The 19,906-nt window shown below is 40.6% G+C and overlaps 1 protein-coding gene across 1 annotated transcript; it reads right to left on the bottom strand.

Annotated features, from left to right (window-relative positions):
• Nucleotides 1-611: 611 nt before the first annotated feature.
• On the bottom strand, nucleotides 612-13,503 carry slc16a4 (solute carrier family 16 member 4; the record flags this gene model as incomplete). Its single annotated transcript, XM_080031431.1, has 8 exons — nucleotides 612-820; nucleotides 2,212-2,305; nucleotides 4,401-4,612; nucleotides 11,483-12,136; nucleotides 12,284-12,445; nucleotides 12,534-12,677; nucleotides 12,879-13,011; nucleotides 13,387-13,503. The coding sequence occupies 8 exons, from the start codon at nucleotides 13,501-13,503 to the stop codon at nucleotides 612-614; spliced, it is 1,725 nt and encodes a 574-aa protein (XP_079887557.1).
• Between the last annotated feature and the right edge of the window lie 6,403 nt (nucleotides 13,504-19,906).

Here is a 19,906-nt window from a genome sequence, read left to right on the forward strand (position 1 = left end):
GCATAATTACAACTTGGCCCAAAGTGCATATCAGTGAGAACAGCTTTACAAATACAGGTAAATGCTTCCTAAAAAGAAAAATCAGATGAAAAGTAACCTAACCCTTCATTGGTTATGTGCTGCCATTAATGTCAGTACTGAAAAGATAAAGTTGGGGACAGGAGTTTCATCTCATTGCATAGCTTAGTTTTCAGCAATGATATTTGCAAAGAATGTTACTGCAAATGAGTTCAGTTGTGTTGTTGCACTGGCCAACATGCTTAGATTATGTTTCAATAAGTTATTATAGTTGCAAAGCTGCTAATACTAAAATGTGCTGACTAAAGATAGGGGGTAAAATATTTTGAATAACACTAACATTTTGGCTTTGGCGAGAGCTCAACATAATAATCTATTCAGCAATGTCCAGGCTACTGTAGCCTATGTTCTCAAACATCATGTAACTGCAGTCATAAACTTCTTCTCCTCGGCCCGCGTCATGTTCCTGCTGAATAGTAAGGGTCACTTTGGTCCTGACTTTAAGCTGGAGTCCAAGGTCCAAGGTATGCGGCCCCTAGGCAAGTTATGAGCATGCTGGTTCAAGATGGTAGGCCTTCCTCCGGGTTTCATTCCTACACAGCGCCGTTCTGCAGGCGGTCTGGGGTGAAGCAGCCGTTGGTCTTACAGCTGCTTTCTGCTCTCTGGTCCCGGGTCAGTTTGTTCTTGGACTTCCAGTGCCGAGCCAGCGGCTCCAAGAACAGGGACAGGGAGGAGATCAGATAGCAGAGCCCAGCCAGGTAGAAAGAACAGTCGTAAGTCTGAGTGTAGTCGTACAGGAATCCTGATCAACACAAACCCAAATCCATTCATTAAAAAACATATTGACATTTAAAGCCACAGATTAGATTGTTTTTTAGCTTTGTTTTTTTGTGTTTCTCAAATTTGATTCTATTAACTTTAGGTTGTATCTTTTCCCCAGCGTGGATATTGAACTTTTATTTTTTGTTTTTGACATTTAACACTTAATCGTTCTCTGTACATAACATCACAGCATTGTAAGGGCTCAAATTGCATTTTCAGCATGCGTCACCTTAGACAGTTACAAGTTTCCTGCAGGATAACTTACACTGAGTTCCTGTGTGCTTCTTTGTTTCCTTTACATGAGCCATGTTGACATTTCGCTCGTGAGAGTTCACTTGTCTAAAGTGACCCGGGGCAAGGCAAAAGAACAGGTATGACCACACTGAAGCTATACCGCTGAGACTGTTAACTGACAGTTTGCAGTACTGATAACACGAACTGTGCCCTGAATAGTCTGCCTGACGTCAGGTACTTACTTGAACCTCAGGCATGGTAAAGAGAGCCACATGCTATTTTCATACTAGCCTAAAGCAGGCTATAAGTCACATTTCCACCCCCAAAATACATAAGCTCCTCTGAGTGGAATGCCCAACACACAGGTCAACAGGTTCAAGGGACCCCCCTTCTCTTTTACTCGGGATACATTTTACCTAGGGCGGCAAGAATAGTTATGTATCCCTTGACACACCTCACATATTTACAGGAAAAAAATATATGTGTTAATCATGATGAGCCATGGTGTACTATAAGTTCCCTGCAGGTTTCATTGGTTTATGTATTGAAGACAAAAAACTGGTTTAGTTAACGTGCCAGTTCATCAGTGCCTCTAGAATGTCTTTTTTTAGTTGACAGAGATAAGGCGTTGGTCAAAAGAAGGAATCTGGATAAACCTGACAGGAAAAAACAGGAAGCCATGATTAGACACAGCTCTTTAACACTAATAAAGGCAATCTGCAATCACTTAGACAAAGTGACTCAAGAGCTCGCCATGAACGCAACACTGTTATCATAAGGGTTAAACCTGAAATCTGACCCACTAATACCTGCATGCGTTTTTCGTTAAAGCAACCACAAAATCCCAGTCTGCGTTGAAGGCTGCACTAACTTTAGGTTGTTTTTCTCCTGTTGGTTTCAGTTTTCACAGTCCACAGTGACTGCATGCACTCAGACAGGCAAACACACACAGACAGGCACTGCAAGGAATTCATGGCCCCATGAATATATGTGCTCATCTTTCCCTCTGCGTGACAAATCACTTTGGTCACGGCTGCACATGAAGTGCACATAAACGTTTGTTATTGTGTGCATGTGGAAAAGTATGTTAGCACATGTCCGACTCCTGAAGGTTTTTTCAGGACTTGACCCACTCACCTGCCAGGGGAGGCCCTGTGAGGCAGCCCAAGCCGACAAAGAACATTGAGAAACCCATGGAGTTGTTGAGCTTCTCTGCCCCCACAAGATCTACCTGCAGAAAACACAAATACTTCACATTACCAACCACATTATGACAAACACACTCTAAATCATACCACAGGTTTAAATAAATAAGCCTACTACCAGTTGAAAACACTCAAACAACAATTCGACAAGTTGACCAGGAAGATGAATGACCCGTCAAAGAGGTTACAAAATATGAGCATGGTCATTTAGCATGGCAAACAGCTTACATTTTTTTTAAAGTTTGTCTAAATCTTCGAAAATGGTATACTTGCAGATAATAAATTCTCTAAAAAAGAAAAAAAACAGTATTATCTGAAGGCACCTGCTATTACGGCACCTTGTTGGGGAATAAGCACAAACCCAATTCCACTATCCTCCTTTTAGTATATGTGTATCCCATGGCTGCAAATACATTTTAAAAAAGTCTAATTAATCTTAATATACACTTAAATGCTGTGTTTGCTATTATTAATATGTTAAAAAGAAATGCCTAAAATACATAAACAATTTGAGCTGAATTCACAAAATGTATTGAAAAATCCTTCATACTGATTTATAACCATCCTTGTCTTTAAAAACTCATTATAGCTGAACATACATGTATTTATTTCACTGTTTTTAAAACATTACTGACGTAAGAAACCTTTACCTGGATCAGAAAACACATCACAAACTCCATTTTGTTGTTGGCTCATACTAGCTCTTGTGCTAAAATAATTTGAAAGATTTATGGTATGTGCCTTGAGGATTGAACTGTTGCCTTTTAAATGACAGGTTTTCCTTTTCATGTCTGTGAACCTGATATTAGGGAAAAGGCTTCTCAGAAAACCTCGCTGCTTGCCAGTTCAAGCTAGGTGAAAGATGAGAAAGAAAATCTGTGATTTACCACAGCAGACAACTGGTTTGATTAGTTTGACTAAGCACATGTTTGGCCCAAAGGGATGTCCAGCCTTTAGAGAACTCACCGTTGACTCGTGAAATCATGCTAATTACAACCTGTCCTATTTTTATTGTCAGGTGTGATGTGACCCGAAGATACCTGATACTCGCTGTCTTAATATGTTGTTCCACCCATACAGACGGTTGGGAAACATCTCCGTTTGGTGTGCTTAAAGGATACTTTTCCCTTTCAGTGTGTGACACAATGACATAATGCAACCAATACTACATAGTACAAAAGTCTCCCCACCCACAAATACACTAACTGTGAATTCACCAGAGGGCTGTTCTATGCAGTTTACGAGTCATCCGGGTATGTTGAGGCAAACGTTTTCAGTGTCACAAAGGTGAGTCTCTATTAAACTTGCTTGATCCCAATGTTCAGAGTTTGGGATTGAAAACAACTAGAAAAAGCATTAATCTTTTACTTATCCACTCCTTTGGGAATTCAGTAGACCTGGTGATAATCTTTGAGCGATACACTTTATATTTGCAAACTTGACGTATTGGAACACTAAACAAAGCCATATAATATTAAACCCTTCTCTGTGGACACACTGTTTTGGACGTTGTGAGAAGATAACAAGTGTCGTATATTTGACATGATAATGATACAATTAAATTTAAGGGGATAATTGTGCTCCATACATTCTATTCTTAATCCCTAATAACATCTACAATTTTAAATATTTTTACTTTTAAACATAACAACAGCAGTAAATATTGGAAGAAGGCCTTTTGACTCGCTTCTCAAGAATCAGTTATATACTGTATATTTTTGAAAATCACGCATAGAAATGTACCTAAAAAGAATTGCTGAATCGAGATGCATCAATAATCGGTATAGAATCGAATCGTTGACATCTGAATCGGAATCGAATCGTGAGGTGCCAAGAGATTCCCACCCCTATGTGATAGCCTATTATCTCTGAACGTGTTTTAGGTTCCATCTAGAAATGGCTTTGTCGTACACCCCTGTGATCACGGAGTCTGATACTTTAGGGGTTTTGCATGGTCTATAAACTATAGACTGATACTGGAGTGAGACTGACAGATGGTGGGATTGTGTGAAAAGTCAAATCATATTGAAAGAATCTCCCTTGTAAGGTTAACCGTGGTAGACACTGAACTGTGAATCTAAACGTATCAGTTATATCTATCTGAGAGGATGCTCTCCTTACTAGAACAGGCAGCAGTAGAGCCATGTATCCGCCACAGAAGATGGCAAAGAAGACAGCGTAAACCATCAGGAGGATGTAGGAGGTTGCCAGTGGGGAGAGCAGGTTGGTCACGCCACACAGGATCAGGTAAGCCTTGTGGTAGTGGTATTTATGAAAGAGGTTCTTGTCTGCCAACCAGCCCGAGGCCAGCTGGGCGATGGTCTCTGTGATACCTGCAACAGAGACGGACAGGTGAGGTTTAAGGTTTAGGAATAAGTGGATGACAGACTTGGACAGAGTGAAGAGTGAGCGTTAAGGTACATTTAAAATGTGTTTAAACTATAGAGGCAAACATGAAGATTCATTTTACTCAGAGTAAAACTGTAAAAGGAGTCTTGGGGTAAGAACAAAAGTAAGTAAATAGTAAAAAAGGAGACTTGACAAAAGACATCCAGCTTAATCAGTCAGTTCAATGGTTTGATATGAGTGCTTCCTTTTTGGTGACTAAAATACACAATCGGGACACAAGAAATTGCATATCAACCCATCAATGTTATTTTGTCTCAAGCTTCAATTTGCTTTTAAAAGGTAAGGACATAAAAATCCTTGGGAAATGTATTGATATTTATGAAAGTGAAATAAAGTAATGTAATGAATAGGGAGTAAGAGAGGCAGACTGATATATGCATAGAATACAATATTCAGGTAGTAACAAGAAGCTGCTCTTATATAATGGTGTTTTTGGAAACCGAAAAAGTAACAACAAGAGCCTCGCTGCACTCTTTACTTTCAGATAGAAATGTCAAGAATCAAGGAGCTTCAAATGTTAACATTTACAAAAAGGATCCAGTCCAGACACAAATGTCCACCTACCAGTGTAATTGACTGAATCAAGCAGGCTGATTTTATAAGCACTATGACAAATAATATTACTGCAACACACATTTCCCAATTTAATTCCTTCTGTTGGCTTGTAGGGCAATTGCATGCAAGAGAAAAAAAAGGTATCTAGCCATGTAGACAGATGATTTTAATCTGACTATAGGTTATGAATTCATCCAAAATTGCACTTATTCAAGAGTAACATTATTTTTTCCTTCATCTGCGCTACTCACTCACTTATAACTCAGAAACAGTTACCCTGAAACTGTTGACACTTTAAAAAGACATTTCCATTTAAAATGTAACTTTTCAATTATGTGAGAACCACACACAGATTTCAATCACCTTAATTATGTTGGATTGCATTTTGGATGTCTCTCGTCGAGTAATTGGGTAAATAAAAAATCTGCATGAATAGATACAACCAGAAGTAAGTGAGATGTATTGTTTTAAGACATAATAGTGTCTTAGCTAAAAACCTTCATGGTTTGAAGACGATGGATCCTAAACTTTGGTGATCCCCCTTAGGTTTCCTCTGGTGCTGCCACGATTAGGTTTTTAAGTGAATTGTCTCGATAACTATTTAGAGGGATTTCAATTAAATGTGGTTCACACATTCTCAGGATGAATTACACTAACTTTCATGATCCTGTCACTTTCCATCTAGCGCCATCAATATGGTAATATTTCAGGATCCAATATTATGTATGTTCAGGACAAGATAACTGCAAAACTAACGTCAAGCTGTCACAAACCAGTATAGGCAGACAGACAGTCCTGTCTGGATTTTAAAGTGATGAGCTTAATGTACGAGAAGGAACCAGTGACTGGACCTTTTTCCTTGACTATCAATGCCACAATCTTTAAAATACAACAATGCCAGGGGGGAGTGTCGGTGTCTGTCTTCACTGTGTGTGTGTGCTAGTGTGAGTGAGGGTGGGGCATGTCACAAAAAAATGATGCTCTGCAGCAAAGCTACACAGGTCTGCACTGTATTAATGTGAAGGATTAGCAGGTCTCCATTGTTTCCTTCTCACAAGCAAGAAAGTTGATACTGACAGCTGTGAACATTTGTCTTACACAGTCAACACCCATGCAAACTATTCATTATGCACTCCATTCCCATCTGATTGATTGTTTTCTCTAGTCAGGTATGATGACTGGGCAGATATGGGCTGCACTCTGTGGAGGTCAAGTGGAACGCGATAGGAGGTGCAGAAACTGCAGTGGCTTATTGACCGTTGCAGGAATAGCAACAAGCAGGCAGCGCTGAGCCATTGATCAATGAAACAAACTGGTTCTATGCAGATCACAGTTACCCATCCTTTGCTCAGCCTCTGCACCACAACTGCACATGCTGCAGCCACTTCCACTCTGCTTGAACTCAAACACGGATGAAAATCCTGCTGAATATTTATGAGTTTGCATACAGTATGTATCATCAAGTCCTGCATGTTTACTTTTATTGTGAATAAAGGGGGAATTAATCTAATACATTAACTTGTAGATGTAATTAATGAAGATCATCTACATCTTCCCTTCAAGGCTTTAAATAAAGTTCAAATTTATAGTCAATAAAAAGCCTCATCAGCGAACACCTCTCCTTTTCTTACATAACATAATCTCTCCTTTGAGGTTAGAAAGATGACATGAGGCAGCTGTGCTGTGTTTATGTGTCCCTCTCATGCGACCCAAGACAACGTCCTGGGGTGTCCCCTGCTTGCACACAGACAAGTATTGAGTTTGTTTGTGTGTATTAATCTCAACGGGGCGGTTCAGGTCTGCAGCTGTTCCTGCTCAAACTCAGCACAATGCAGTTTAAATTGAGCCCCTGCAAGTAGCATCTGAAGCCAACTGCTTCAGAGACAATAGAAGTTTGTCCAGATTTCTCTCTGCAGTGCTGACCAGTGTAGAAGGTGTATTTCCCTGCCTCTGGGCATTAGCAGACCATGGGGGGTTGCTAGGCATTAAGAGATGCCATTCCCTTTGCTTTAAAGAGGGACACTTTATCATCAGATCAAAGCAAAGCGTTATATAAGGCATGTTGGTTTTCCCAGCTTCAGTTGCTGAAGCTGCAGTTGGCTTGTGTCGCCTCCTCTTTTGTACACATCCTCCGCAAAGCATCAGTCACTTTCCAAACACACTTGTACAAAATTGGGAGCCCCTCTTGTCACCGTGCCAGCATATTTAGTCGGTTAGCTGTTGCTTAGCGACTTCGGTTAGCTCCAGGGTTGGTGGCTGAGGGTTGACCCGGACACTAGTGGCCTCCCTTCCTCAGCAGAGTCAATGGGCCTCTATGACAAGCACTGGGTCGTGGAAAGAGGGACAGCGGGACACTGGGATGGTGGCTTTGTGGTGTGGGTTGCACCCCGTCCCTCTATCTCTGCCTCTCTTTCTCTCTCATTACCGTGCACATGACCAGAAAATGTGACAGAACAAATGCCAGTCAAAAGAATCTGTCAGTCTTGCTGCTCGCTGGCACTGATCCTTGGCACAAAGCTAATAAATAACTTAACAGGGAAAATTCAGACACCTACATCCTCCTATATTCAGATCATAAGTTATATACAGTCATATGAAAAAGTTTGGGAACCCCTCTCAGACGGCATTATAATTGACTCTGCTTTCACAAAAAAAAATATAAAAGTGGTATGTCTTTAATTTACCAGGAACAGCTAAGTACTGGGATGTTTTCCAAACAAAGATTTTTTGAAAAGCAGTATTTGGTTGTATGAAATAAAATAAAATGTGAAAAACTGGCTGTGCAAAAATATAGGAACCCTTGTGGTTTTGTTGATTTTAATGCCTGTAACAGCATGTAAAACTGATGACTTTAAACACAAAGTTGGTTGGATTATGTTGTTAAGCCTTGAACCTCATATAAATGTCTGTTTAATCATGAGAAAATGTATTTTAGGTGCCTAAATGCAAGTTGCACTTCTCTTTGACTCTCTGCTGAAGTGAGACAGAATGGGATCATCAAAACAGCTCCCAAAAGATCTGAAAAACAAAGATTGTTCATTGTCATGGTTTAGGGGAAGGCTACAAGAAGCTTTCCCAAAGGTTTCAATTGTCAATTTCGACTGTAGGGAACGTTGTCAGGAAATGGAAGGACACAGGCATAGTGGCAGTTAAACCCAGGCATGGAAGACCAAGAAAAAAACAGGAGCGGCATAGGTGGAGGATTGTGAGAATGGTTGCACACAACCCACAGATCACCTCCAAAGACCTACAAGAACATCTGGCTGCAGATTGTGTATCTGTACATTGTTCAACAATTCAGCGCAATTTGCACCAAAACATCTGCTTTTTATAAAGACCAAATAACTTAATTTTTGTCTCATCAGTCCAAAGCATTTTCTTCCAATATGAAGCTGGCTTGTCTAAATGAGCTTTTGCATACTCCATGCAACTGTATCTGTGGTGTGGGCGCAGAAAGGGCTTCCTTCTCATCACCCGGCCATACAGATGTTTTGGTGCAAATTGCACTGAATTGTAGAACCATGTACAGATACAAAATCTGCAGCCAGATGTTCTTGCAGGTCTTTGGAGGTGATCTTTGGGTTGTGTGCAACCATTCTCACAATCCGCCGCATATGCCGCTCTTGTACTTTTCTTGGTCTGCTAGACCTGGGTTTAACTGCAACTGTGCCTGTGTCCTTCCATTCCCTGACAACGTTCCTTACAGTAGAAATTGACCATTTAAACCTTTGGGAAAGCTTCTTGTAGCCTTCCGCTAAACCATGACAATGAATAATCTTTGTTTTTAAGATCTTTTGGGAGCTGTTTTGATGATCGCATTCTGTCTCACTTCTGCAGAGAGTCAAAGAGAAGTGGAACTTGCATTTAGGCACCTAAAATACCTTTTATCATGATTAAACAGACCTTTATATGAGGTTCAAGGCTTAACAACATAATCCAACCAATTTTGTGTTTAAAGTCCTCAGTTTTAAATGCTGTTACATGCATTAAAATCAGCAAGACCACAAGGGTTCCCATATTTTTGCACAGCCAGTTTTTCACATTTTATTTAATTTCATAAAACTAAATACTGCTTTTCAAAAAATCTTTGTTTGGAAAACATCCCAGTACTTAGCTGTTCCTGGTAAATGAAAGACATACCACTTTTATCTTTTTTGTGTGAAAGCAGAGTCAATTATAATGCTGGCTGAGAGGGGTTCCCAAACTTTTTCATATGACTGTATATAAGTATCATAAGAAAACACTATAGATATTGGTTTAGGAAACCATACATAATATGCATACATTTTCAAGTTTTCGTGTAATTTTATAGACCAGAATCATTTAACTAGTCATCTAAATTTTAGCTCGATCCATTAATGTTTTCATAGAGGCTATGTTTCTTGTGCAGGGCATATCGTTTTCTCAATATTTTCCCCATTTTCTCCAGCGGTGGTGGTGTCAATCTGCCTTGCTGAAAAAGGAAACACTGTATTTTTCCAGGACTTCTTCATGCTGAAGTTTACGATATAAAAAAATGATTCGGCGCAATACAAGTATATCACTTAAACAGTCAGATTAATCTAAACCCATTCATATAAAAAGATGAGAAGAATGTAATGCATAAAATATCAGCATTGCATCTCTCCCACCCTCATCCTAAAGTCAGTGATATGTCTCTCATTCCATTTAACTCTCAATATTCTTATGTAAAATAACACCTTTCCCCAAATGTCATACAAACCTCTGTCTGCTAAGGACTGATTACCAAGAGATGGATAACAGAACATGAACATGTAACTCATAAACGCCCAACCCCATCTGGAGCATCTCAATTATTCACAAAGCCTGACTTGGCACTCTCAAGGAACTACACGCACATGTGGTCAGTGGTCAAAATGTTAATGCTGTTTTTTTGTCATATGGAGTGGCCTCATCAATGGCACAGTGCTGGTGTTAACACACATGCTCTGGCCAGTGGACCAAAGTTCAGCTTTTATGTAAGCGCTTTCATTACATAAGACTGCGGAGTCTGAGAAGCTCACAAATAATTAATGCCAAGTTGACATAGGACTTTTTTTTTTGCATCACTCCTTTAACCCAGTCTTAAAGAAACAGGGAACTCCCTTTTCTCAGCCCCTGTATAGTAGCTGCTTGAAGCAACATTCAAAGACAAACAGCTGACCAATCCGGAGTCCATCAGGTTAATTATTTGAATTTAAGTCAAATGCATTACTGGTGTTTAATCCAAAAACTTTCATAATCATCTTAAATACTTTTTCCTTAAATGTGTTGTATGGTGACTGACAAAGGCCACAAGCCGAGACTTGTTAACTGAAGTTATGACTTTGCAAACGTGAGAAAGTGACTGAGTCCAAGTCACGTCTCAATAGTACACTCTGTTTTTTGTGCAGATTAACAAACAACATCCAACGCTCAAGTTAGTGAGCTTAAAGGCGCAGACACACCAGGCCGATAATCGGGCGTCGGACATCGTCGGAGAGCCTGGAGGGGGCGGGGACATGAGTCTGTTTGGTGTATTCGGTGACGTCAGCCGTCGTCAATGTAGTCAGTGTCCTTTTCACCCGATTCAAAGTGTGTAATTGGCGTCGGCCAGTCTTTCAGCCGGGGCAATCTGATTGGTGGAGGGCTAGCGAATCAGTGAAGCCTGGAAGTGAGGATGGTAAACAAACCACGTAAACAGCGATTTCTACTTCTTTTTCGCCTGCAACATCTTTTTTCTTCCACAAGAAGAAGCCCGAGAGCTAACAACAGTATTGTATCACTACAACAATGGATGTGCTCTGTGTTTTGGTCTAGAGAGCTGTCCTGTCATTTCCGTTTTTTTTTTTTGGGGCCACAATACAGATTAGAGCCGTCTGCTGTTATGGAGACATTACATCTCGCGCAAGCGCAGAGTGTATGGCAAGTTGGTAGTCGGCTCGGTGTGTTCTTCGCACTTTTTTGATCGCGTCGGGGAGACTGGAGCTGACTAACCCGCCCGGTGTGTCTTGCCTTTGGATGTACTAGTAGGTGGATTTTGTTACATGTGGACTTTCCAAATGTAACAACATGTATGTAAGCTAACCAGCTGCTGCCTTTTACTACATATTTACTGTACAGATACAGGAGTGGTATCAATTTCCTCATCTCATTTTGTCAAGAAAATAATCACCAGTATTTCCGCATATGTCTAACTATTCCATGAGATTAATTTTTATTTAAACGCAGTAGGAGCTATTGAGCAATGTGTTCCTCACCTGCCACAGAGATGATAAAGGAAGCATCCATTGCATCAATGCCCAGGTTTCTGGCACGGGCAGACAAGTGGAAATAGGGGATGAAGTAGGCCAGCTGGCTGAAGACCACGGACCAGGTGTATATCCAAAAGAATGGGTCCTTTAGCAGGGAGAAGTCCAGTCCCTTGGCTTTTATGACAGTCACCTCACTCGGTGTGCTGGCATGTGAGGACAATCCAACAATTGTGGACCCATTCATACTGCCATTGAACTCCGCTAAGCTTTCTGGAGTGGTGGGTTTATTTTGACCCAAGTCACTGTTGGGCTCATGGCCATTCACACCATTGAGGACCAGTCTGGTCAGTTCAGGGTTCACCGACTGATCCTGGAGTCCCTGAGTACATTGGCCCCCCAGGTTCTCAGCGTCTCTGTGAGGGGCAAGAGGAGGCGACGGCAATGAGTCTGATTTGGAGATGCCATTGGATAAGTGGGAGGAGCCATTCAAACAGCTCTTGGTGTGTTCCTTCTCTGAAGAGCTCTTGAGGGAAAGAGTAGGGCTCTTTTGGCTGGGGGAAGAGGTAGGGTTTGGCACAGAAGGCTTTATGTTGATGGGTCGCAGAAGCATCGCAGTTGCCACCAGATTCAGCATGAGGCCACCAAGAATCAGCATCGCCCCTGTGGGGACAAACAGTGTACATGACCCAAATGTCACCTTATATATGCTGTGAAACATTTCTTACATTCATACCACAATGTGCGCCAATCAAATAAATGCATTAGGGCCTGACACTGCCTGCTAAATGGACAGATGTTCCTTCCTACCTTGCCAAGCATATCGGTCCAGAAGCAGCTGAGTGAATGGAGCAAGGGCAAAGGTCAAACCCATCCCAGAACGGGCGATGGAATAAGCGGTCGCTAGCCTCTTTCGGAAGTACAGCGCTGTGACCACTGAGAAGGATTGATATAGTAGTGCAAAACCCATTCCTTAGAGAAGAAAAGAGGACAATCATTATCAAAGGGAGTCATCAGGGAAACAGCAGGTGTGAGTCTCACTGAGCAATCTTCAACTCACCGACTATTGCTCCCATGCTGACATAGAGGAACACCACACTTTGGGCGAAGATACTCATGAGGAAGCCTCCACTGACCAGCAATGCCCCGGTGATGGAGGTCATTCTGGTTCCGAACTTTGCACAGGCCACAGAGGCAATGGGTGCTTCAGGCAGATAGAAGAAAGGAAACACAGTTCAAATGGTCAAAATGTTGCCCGCTTCCTCCATTCAATTTTCCAAATCAGGATACGATCAAAAAAGAAAAACCTCGGGACCCTTTAATCTATATACTATATCTACTCAATGGACTGGACGCAGGGCTACATGGGAGATGCAGAAAAGTTGACTCGTCCCAAAAAACGCACCTCCAGAAAGACGCAGACTCGACATGATGGAACCAATCCAGCTGATGCTCTCTGCAGAGCCTCCAAACTCATCTTGGAATGCCACAAAGAATATCCCAAAGCTCTTCAGTGTTCCCATCACTAGGACATTTACCTGCAAGTACCCGCACACGCACACACATACAAACGTGCACACACACACACACACACACACACACACACACACACACACACACACACACACACACACACAAATGATAGGCGGTTAGACAGGTTGTTGCAGGCTGAGCTTTGCGATGAAAACATTTCCCTACAGAAATTATTTTAAATTGACAATTGTTGAAGGTCTGCTTAAGGTTTTTTTGTTTTCAATGCTATCATTCTTTTGAGAAATTGTTCTAAACTACCAGACACCACATCATTGCAGACAATATTTGATCCCAGTGTTTGGGAAGAGAAGTTGTTGAAAAAGCAATGTGCTGTTTGGGATAACTACAGTATGTGTGCATGCAATATGAGGTTGAAATACCAGGAAGCAATGCAGCACCACCATCCAGCCCCAACCTCCATCTGGAGGGTCTTCATATAGAATCTCTTTCTCTTTCTCCTTCTTAGTGGTCATGGCATCTTTCCTGAACAGGTTCATGGCTTCCTTGGTTTCATAAGGACAAAAACAAGGACAAAAAAGAAGAAAATCGATAACGTCAAGGTCTCATAGGCTGCCTAATCATAAGCATCCATCGTATTACAGGTCATACATGTTTAGAAAGGCACGACATGTTTTCAAGTGGATAATGCAAGTACATACAGCATTTTAGAATAACAAGTGTTGAAACCTAATATTCTAAATTGCTTATCTAATAAGTAAAACACATTCAATGCTGAAAATATTTTGCATTGACATTAATTTCATGAATCCTTTTGGACCATTCAAGGATACTAATGTCGGCCAATTATGTGTTATCATTATGTATTGTGGTACACAATTATACTGGAAGGGTAACTGACAGTTGACAATAATGCTGGATTAACTTGTTAAGTCACTAACACACACAGGCCTGTTCACCACACCAAAGGATGCAAGTGAAAGTGGTTTCAGGCTATTCTACTATATCTCCACTATACGCTACCTATCCGTACTGTGTGTTTGCTGGTACATAGATTCGTAGATTTGTAGACATACATTTGTAGTTGTAGTTTACAGATTTGTAGACAGCCTAGGGTCTGTAAACTGGCATGAAAACAAAGGATATGTAAACAAAGGCATCTGTGGCAACAAGCCTGTCTATTAATTTCATTGCATACACAGTGCAGACAGGTAGCAACGTGTGAGGGGGAGATTCACTGATTTTGACTCAAGTTCACAACAAGGATATTCCAGAATTGCTGACTCCACCTTTAAATTTGTGAATTGGCACATGACAAAGTGGGCCAAAGAGGGGGAATAATGTATCACTAAGTAGATTGATAATTAAATTTAGTTTTTTAACTAGATGTTAAAAATAATGTCATGTTCGGTGTGTATAATGTTCTGGTGTACTACGCGTGTGTCCACACGTGTATGTACATTAAGTAAATGTGTAACTTATGAAGTTAAGTTAACCTTAACTGTAAACCAGCCTGTTGATGCCAGCATAATAAGACAGCTGAACTGCAGCTGTACTGCAGTTTGACTTGGCATCCCAGCTGTAAACATGTGACCTTTAAATCTTCAAGCGATTTCTCTGAGAACGCTTGCAAATGATCTTCTTTCTAAGACTTTGACTTGTTCCAGATGTGTAGTGAACCTTGTTAAGAAGAAACACACAAGACTTTGTATATTCATGCATTAGCTATACAGGTAGAAGTGTCGAACATGGACGGACAGAACAAATACTTTGGAATATTTTCTGGTATAACACAACTTCCGGACAAACACTACTCGATATTAAGAGTTCAACTACAGCTAAGTCAAAATAAAAATATTTTTTAATGGGGAGCGCCTGGGAAATAGAGCCCACAGTTGCATGTGAAGGCGGTGTTGGCATCGCAGATTACTCAGAAGGGAAAACAGCAGCAGAGATGAAGAACAAGTCTGACATGGGTGTGTACATGGGATTCAAAGTCAATCAGCTGCATTACAGTTTTTTTCGATCGCTAAACCACAGCACAACTGTAGCTCAATGTGCACAACTCTAACTACAGTCTGCACTACCAACAGTCACTGGAGCTGCACAGTTCACTTCACCTGCAAAACAGGTTCAGTGCAGCAAACACTATGAACCAGCCTCATCGAGATAACACACCCTGTCACTCAGAACCTGCTCAGAGTACAAACACTAACCTCAAACCCCAATACACAAATTACAAACTTTTAATCTTTACAGTTTGAATAATATGAGTTATTTCACACAAATTAGATAATATTTTCTTTGATGAAAGGGTGAAATTCTTTCACATGAAATTGTTTATTTTATAACATACAAGTTTTTTTAGGAAAACAAAAAGAAATGAAAATCAGAAGTTTGCTTCAATAGATACACATTTTGTATACTTTATTGAAAACATTTCCAAATGTAGTATTTATCTGTGTAAATATTCTATAATTGTAATACAGAAATGAATTCCTGTAATGTTGTCATTTACTGTAAGGATGCAACTCTAAGCTGTTTGTTTGCTGGAAAATTCGTATTACAGATGCAACTTTAGATATTTGCAGATTGGGTTGCACTCTCAACCCTGCCTCTCTCAATGAGAGACCATGATTCACAACAGGGTCTGTCAGTGTTGCCCTTTGTATTTCATCAAAAAGTACAGCTCAATGTCTTCTAGGTCTTCCTCCACACATCCACACTCTCACTGCCACTCTTCTACCTCCAACAACCTGTCTTCCATGGTCCATTTCCAAAAATATATATATTTTCGAGCTTTCCCTTTATACTGTATATATGTTCACTAACAAGTCTAAACAAGACATCTTAGTGTTTCAGTTGAAATTGCAATCCGCAGTGTTTGAAAGGCATTCATTCTATTTTGAATGTGTGGTTTACAGTTGTGGCAGCAGTGTGTTAGCATTTGAAAAAAGTGCTGGAATTCCACCATTGTTGTGCAGGCTGTGGTTAAGCCATGAGATAGGTGTGTAGAGTTTTGAAAATGGTGTTTAAGCAATGAAAACCGAGCTACAGTTTGGTCCGAATGAACCGCTGCTCTGCATACTGTTGTTAGAGTTTTGCACTTGTCGTTCCAGTTGTGCTCACTGTGGTTTAGCAATTGTAAAAAACTGTAAATCAAACAGTCACAGAAGAATGCACTGTGGCTGATTGCATAGTACACATGCTGCTGTGCAGGTGGTGTGTCTTGTTCATAAGACAAAGGCATGTCTTGGTTGCTTTGTTTTCCTGGGTACGCAGTTTCAAAACATAGACATTTAATACTCTTGTTCTCAGGCGCTCCGGTGTCGTTGTGGATAGAGTGCGTACCATATTGGCTCCGGCCTTCGTTGCAGTGGTCGCGGGTTCGAATCCGACTCGTGGACCTTTACTGCAGGTCATCCCCCCTCTCTCTGTCTCCCCATTTCAACTCTGTACTTTCCAATAAAGCTTGAAAAATGCCAAAAAAATTATCTAAAAAATAAATAAAAACTCTTGTTCTGAAGTCACACTTGCTCTGATGCCAGGCTGTTGTCGCTGACTGGTGCATCAGACGATATATTCACCATAAGCTCCTCAGAGGGACAGTGTCAGGTCCAGTATGAGGATAATGCAACATGCAAAGAGATGAGGTAAGTGGAAATTTCATCAAGGTATATAAATTGAATTCACCCATCTATATTAGCTGATCCTGTGAAGGGCTTGTGGGGGTCCAGGAAATATGACACAGGGTGTACCCTCCATTTTATTTTTATTTTTTATTTTTTTAACCTTTATTTATACAGGTATATCCCATTGAGACCGAAGACTCTTTTGCAAGGGAGACCTGTTCCCATTCCCACGTTACCAATCGCACACACATTCATACACCGATAGCAGGCTAACTATCGACATTCACACAAGGCAAGGTGGGTTAAGTGTCTTGCCCGAGGACACAACAACTATGACACTGGTGGCCGGGGCGGGGATCGAACCTCCAACCCATTGATCATCGGCCAACCCGCTCTACCAACTGAGCCACAGTCGCCCCATTCCATTTTCCAGCACTCAAGACCAAAAAAGAAAATTTATTTAATGGTCCCTTGTGTGTAACAAATATTGAGCAAAGGAGTCACACACCGTTCAAACAATGCATGACAGCACTGCTGTCTAGTATGTTATAAAAAACAAAGTGATGGCACATTGTCAGCATAATGAGTTCTGTATTTCTGACCACACTGAATCATTGTTTGTGTTGGTTGACAAACTCACTGGACAAAGCTGAATAGCAAACTTTGACCTGCCCAGAGAGCGCGGTGAAGCATGTAACACGTGCATGAATTTGTAGAAAGTAGAGTAAAGAGGAGACGGAGTAAATTATTTGCAATATTACAGTAATGCGAAAGACAGGTAACTTTTCACAGTCATGTTCACTCCCAATGGACAATTTAACATGAAGACTCATAGAAAGCCCAAACCAAGCAGTATATTCTGAATACAGGACGTTCAAGCTGAGAGACAGGGTTAACCACCTATAAGGAAATTAAAGAAAAGCATTGATTTGGAACCCTGATCAAACATAAATTAAAGAAATGCTTTATTACCAAAAGCCCAAATTTTTCTCGAAATTTAATATTTTTGTAGGCAACATGTTCTCTATGAAACCTGAAAAAATCAAGATAGGACATATCTGTAAAATTCTCAGGAATATATGTCATCAAATAACTAACATAATACAAAAAAAGTTATCTAAACTAAACTTGCATGCCTGTGAAAACCTGCCATTCTTTGACACAACCATGTTGTCAACACGGGAAGAGTGTATAATATCACTTTCCCCCAGATGCTGGAAAAAGGAAAGTGACCTTGAAAAAAGTAGAAGGGGTGTAGTAAAACTGTTTTTATCACTGGTGTATTGTAGCCTGCATCACCAACTGAGTCTGACTTAGACGTGTATAAGAAGCAGAGACCAAATTAGGCAGAGAGCACAGAGCGGATTAAAAGGGGAATGAATTGGACCAGTGTACTCCGAGGGAAGCATTTCCCCCCCCATGTGCTGTTCACAAGTTGTCCTCCTCAGAGTGTGTTTGAGTGCATGTTTGTGAACGTGCCGGGGGTCTGCGGGTTTGAGCGATGGGGGATCAGCGCTTTGTAGTGTGGTATTTTCACCATGTTACAGCAGACTTCAAACTGTATAACAGAGATTCTCTCTTCAACTTCTACGTTGTACATCTAGCTCAATATTAGATTTATATAAGATGTAAACATTCTATTTACATTTTGTGTTTACTATGTAAAGAATGTGTTTAGTGCCTTTCCTTTTAAATCATTTGTAAAGCAGGTTTATAAAGTACTTGAATTTCCAGCATTGCTTAGGTCCATGTTAACTATAGCTTTTTCACTTTCAATCATTGGAATAAAGGATGGGAGGGGATACAATTTTATCACAAATTGAAATTAATAACACTCCCAATATGTTTATTGTGGCAAATATTATATTATTGGTTTCCTGTTTCATTCTGAATTGTCTAAAGAGGGAGCTGTATATTTCTAGTCATTTCTAAATCCTAAACTTGTCACCATGGCTTAAGGTTCAGCTTTTGCATTGTATACCACATGAACAAAGTTGATTATTTAAGATTAAATGATTGTTTTTCACAAAAAAATCCATTCACAAGTTTTTTAAACGTGCCTACTAACTGTTCTGCAATAAACATATTTGTTTCTTAACACAAAGATGTTACTCTTTTTGAGAACGGTGAAATTATTGGCCTGCATGAAACAAAGAAATTCACTAAGGAGAAGCTGAAACTACTTAAATCGGGTTAAGAACTGTCCAACGCATTATTTAAAACCCGAAAAGATAGGGGTTAATAGAAGAAATGTGGTTAAAAAAAATCTTTAATGATCATGATGATTGGAGATCACATTCGGTGGAATCAAAATGTAAAATATCGACGGCAGAACTCTTGGCCACGTTTAATAAATTCAGAGCATTTCCACACACACAATGCAAGGGGTCATAAGGGACATGGGCTATACAGCTGTGTAGCCTTAAAAAAACACTAATCAGTGGGGCATATCAGGATAACAAATGCTTCAATTTGCCAGGGAGCATAAAGATTGGACTCGGGAGCAATTGAAAAGGGTTGTGTGGTCTGATGAGACCAGATTGACCCTGTTCCAGAGTGATGGGTGCATCAGGGTAAGAAGAGAGGCGGATGAAGTGATGCTCCCATCATCCCTAATGGGTACTGAACAAGTCTATGGGGTCAGTGTACAGTAGGATCTGGGGTTGCTTCAGATGGTCAGGTCTAGGTTCAGCAACCTTATGTGCCAAAAAAAAGCTTATCAAAATGTGCTACAGCGAATATGTGCCGTATTCAGACTAAAGATGGTCCAATGAAATATTTGAATGTGTGACTTATTTTGGGCCCGGGAAGTGTATTTTGGCCAGGATAATCATGAATCGAAGAATTTACACATCATTTCATGCCTAAGTGGAATAGTGTAACATTAGTAAGAATGTCTATCGTACTCGCATGTGGGTCCTTGTGCACTAGAAAAAGAAAACAGTGACCCACTCCAAAAAAACTAGCTCCATAGCGCTTCTAGAGGTCTAAAACGACACAAGGAAACTTTAAAGGTGCTGTAAGTGGAATGGTTCTTTAGCTAACTTCCTGTCTGTTACTGCAGTTACTAGCAGTCCCCTCGCTCGTCCCTACGTCACCACATTAATGCACTGCGGTCTTCAAGCAGCGAGTTATCTAGCATCATCTCAGATCCATAAGTGTGATAAAACATGATAAAAACCATTAAAACAGACATTGGGAAGGATTTTTACCTGCTCCGCCATTGTAGGCGAATAAACATTCACCCATCTTTTGCTTTGCAGGTGCACCGGCAGTGAGACGGGTGCTGGTTTGTAGCGTTCTTTCTTCT

This window comes from Ammodytes marinus, assembly GCF_949987685.1.
Source record: "Ammodytes marinus genome assembly, chromosome: 7".
Taxonomy (NCBI): domain Eukaryota; kingdom Metazoa; phylum Chordata; class Actinopteri; order Uranoscopiformes; family Ammodytidae; genus Ammodytes; species Ammodytes marinus.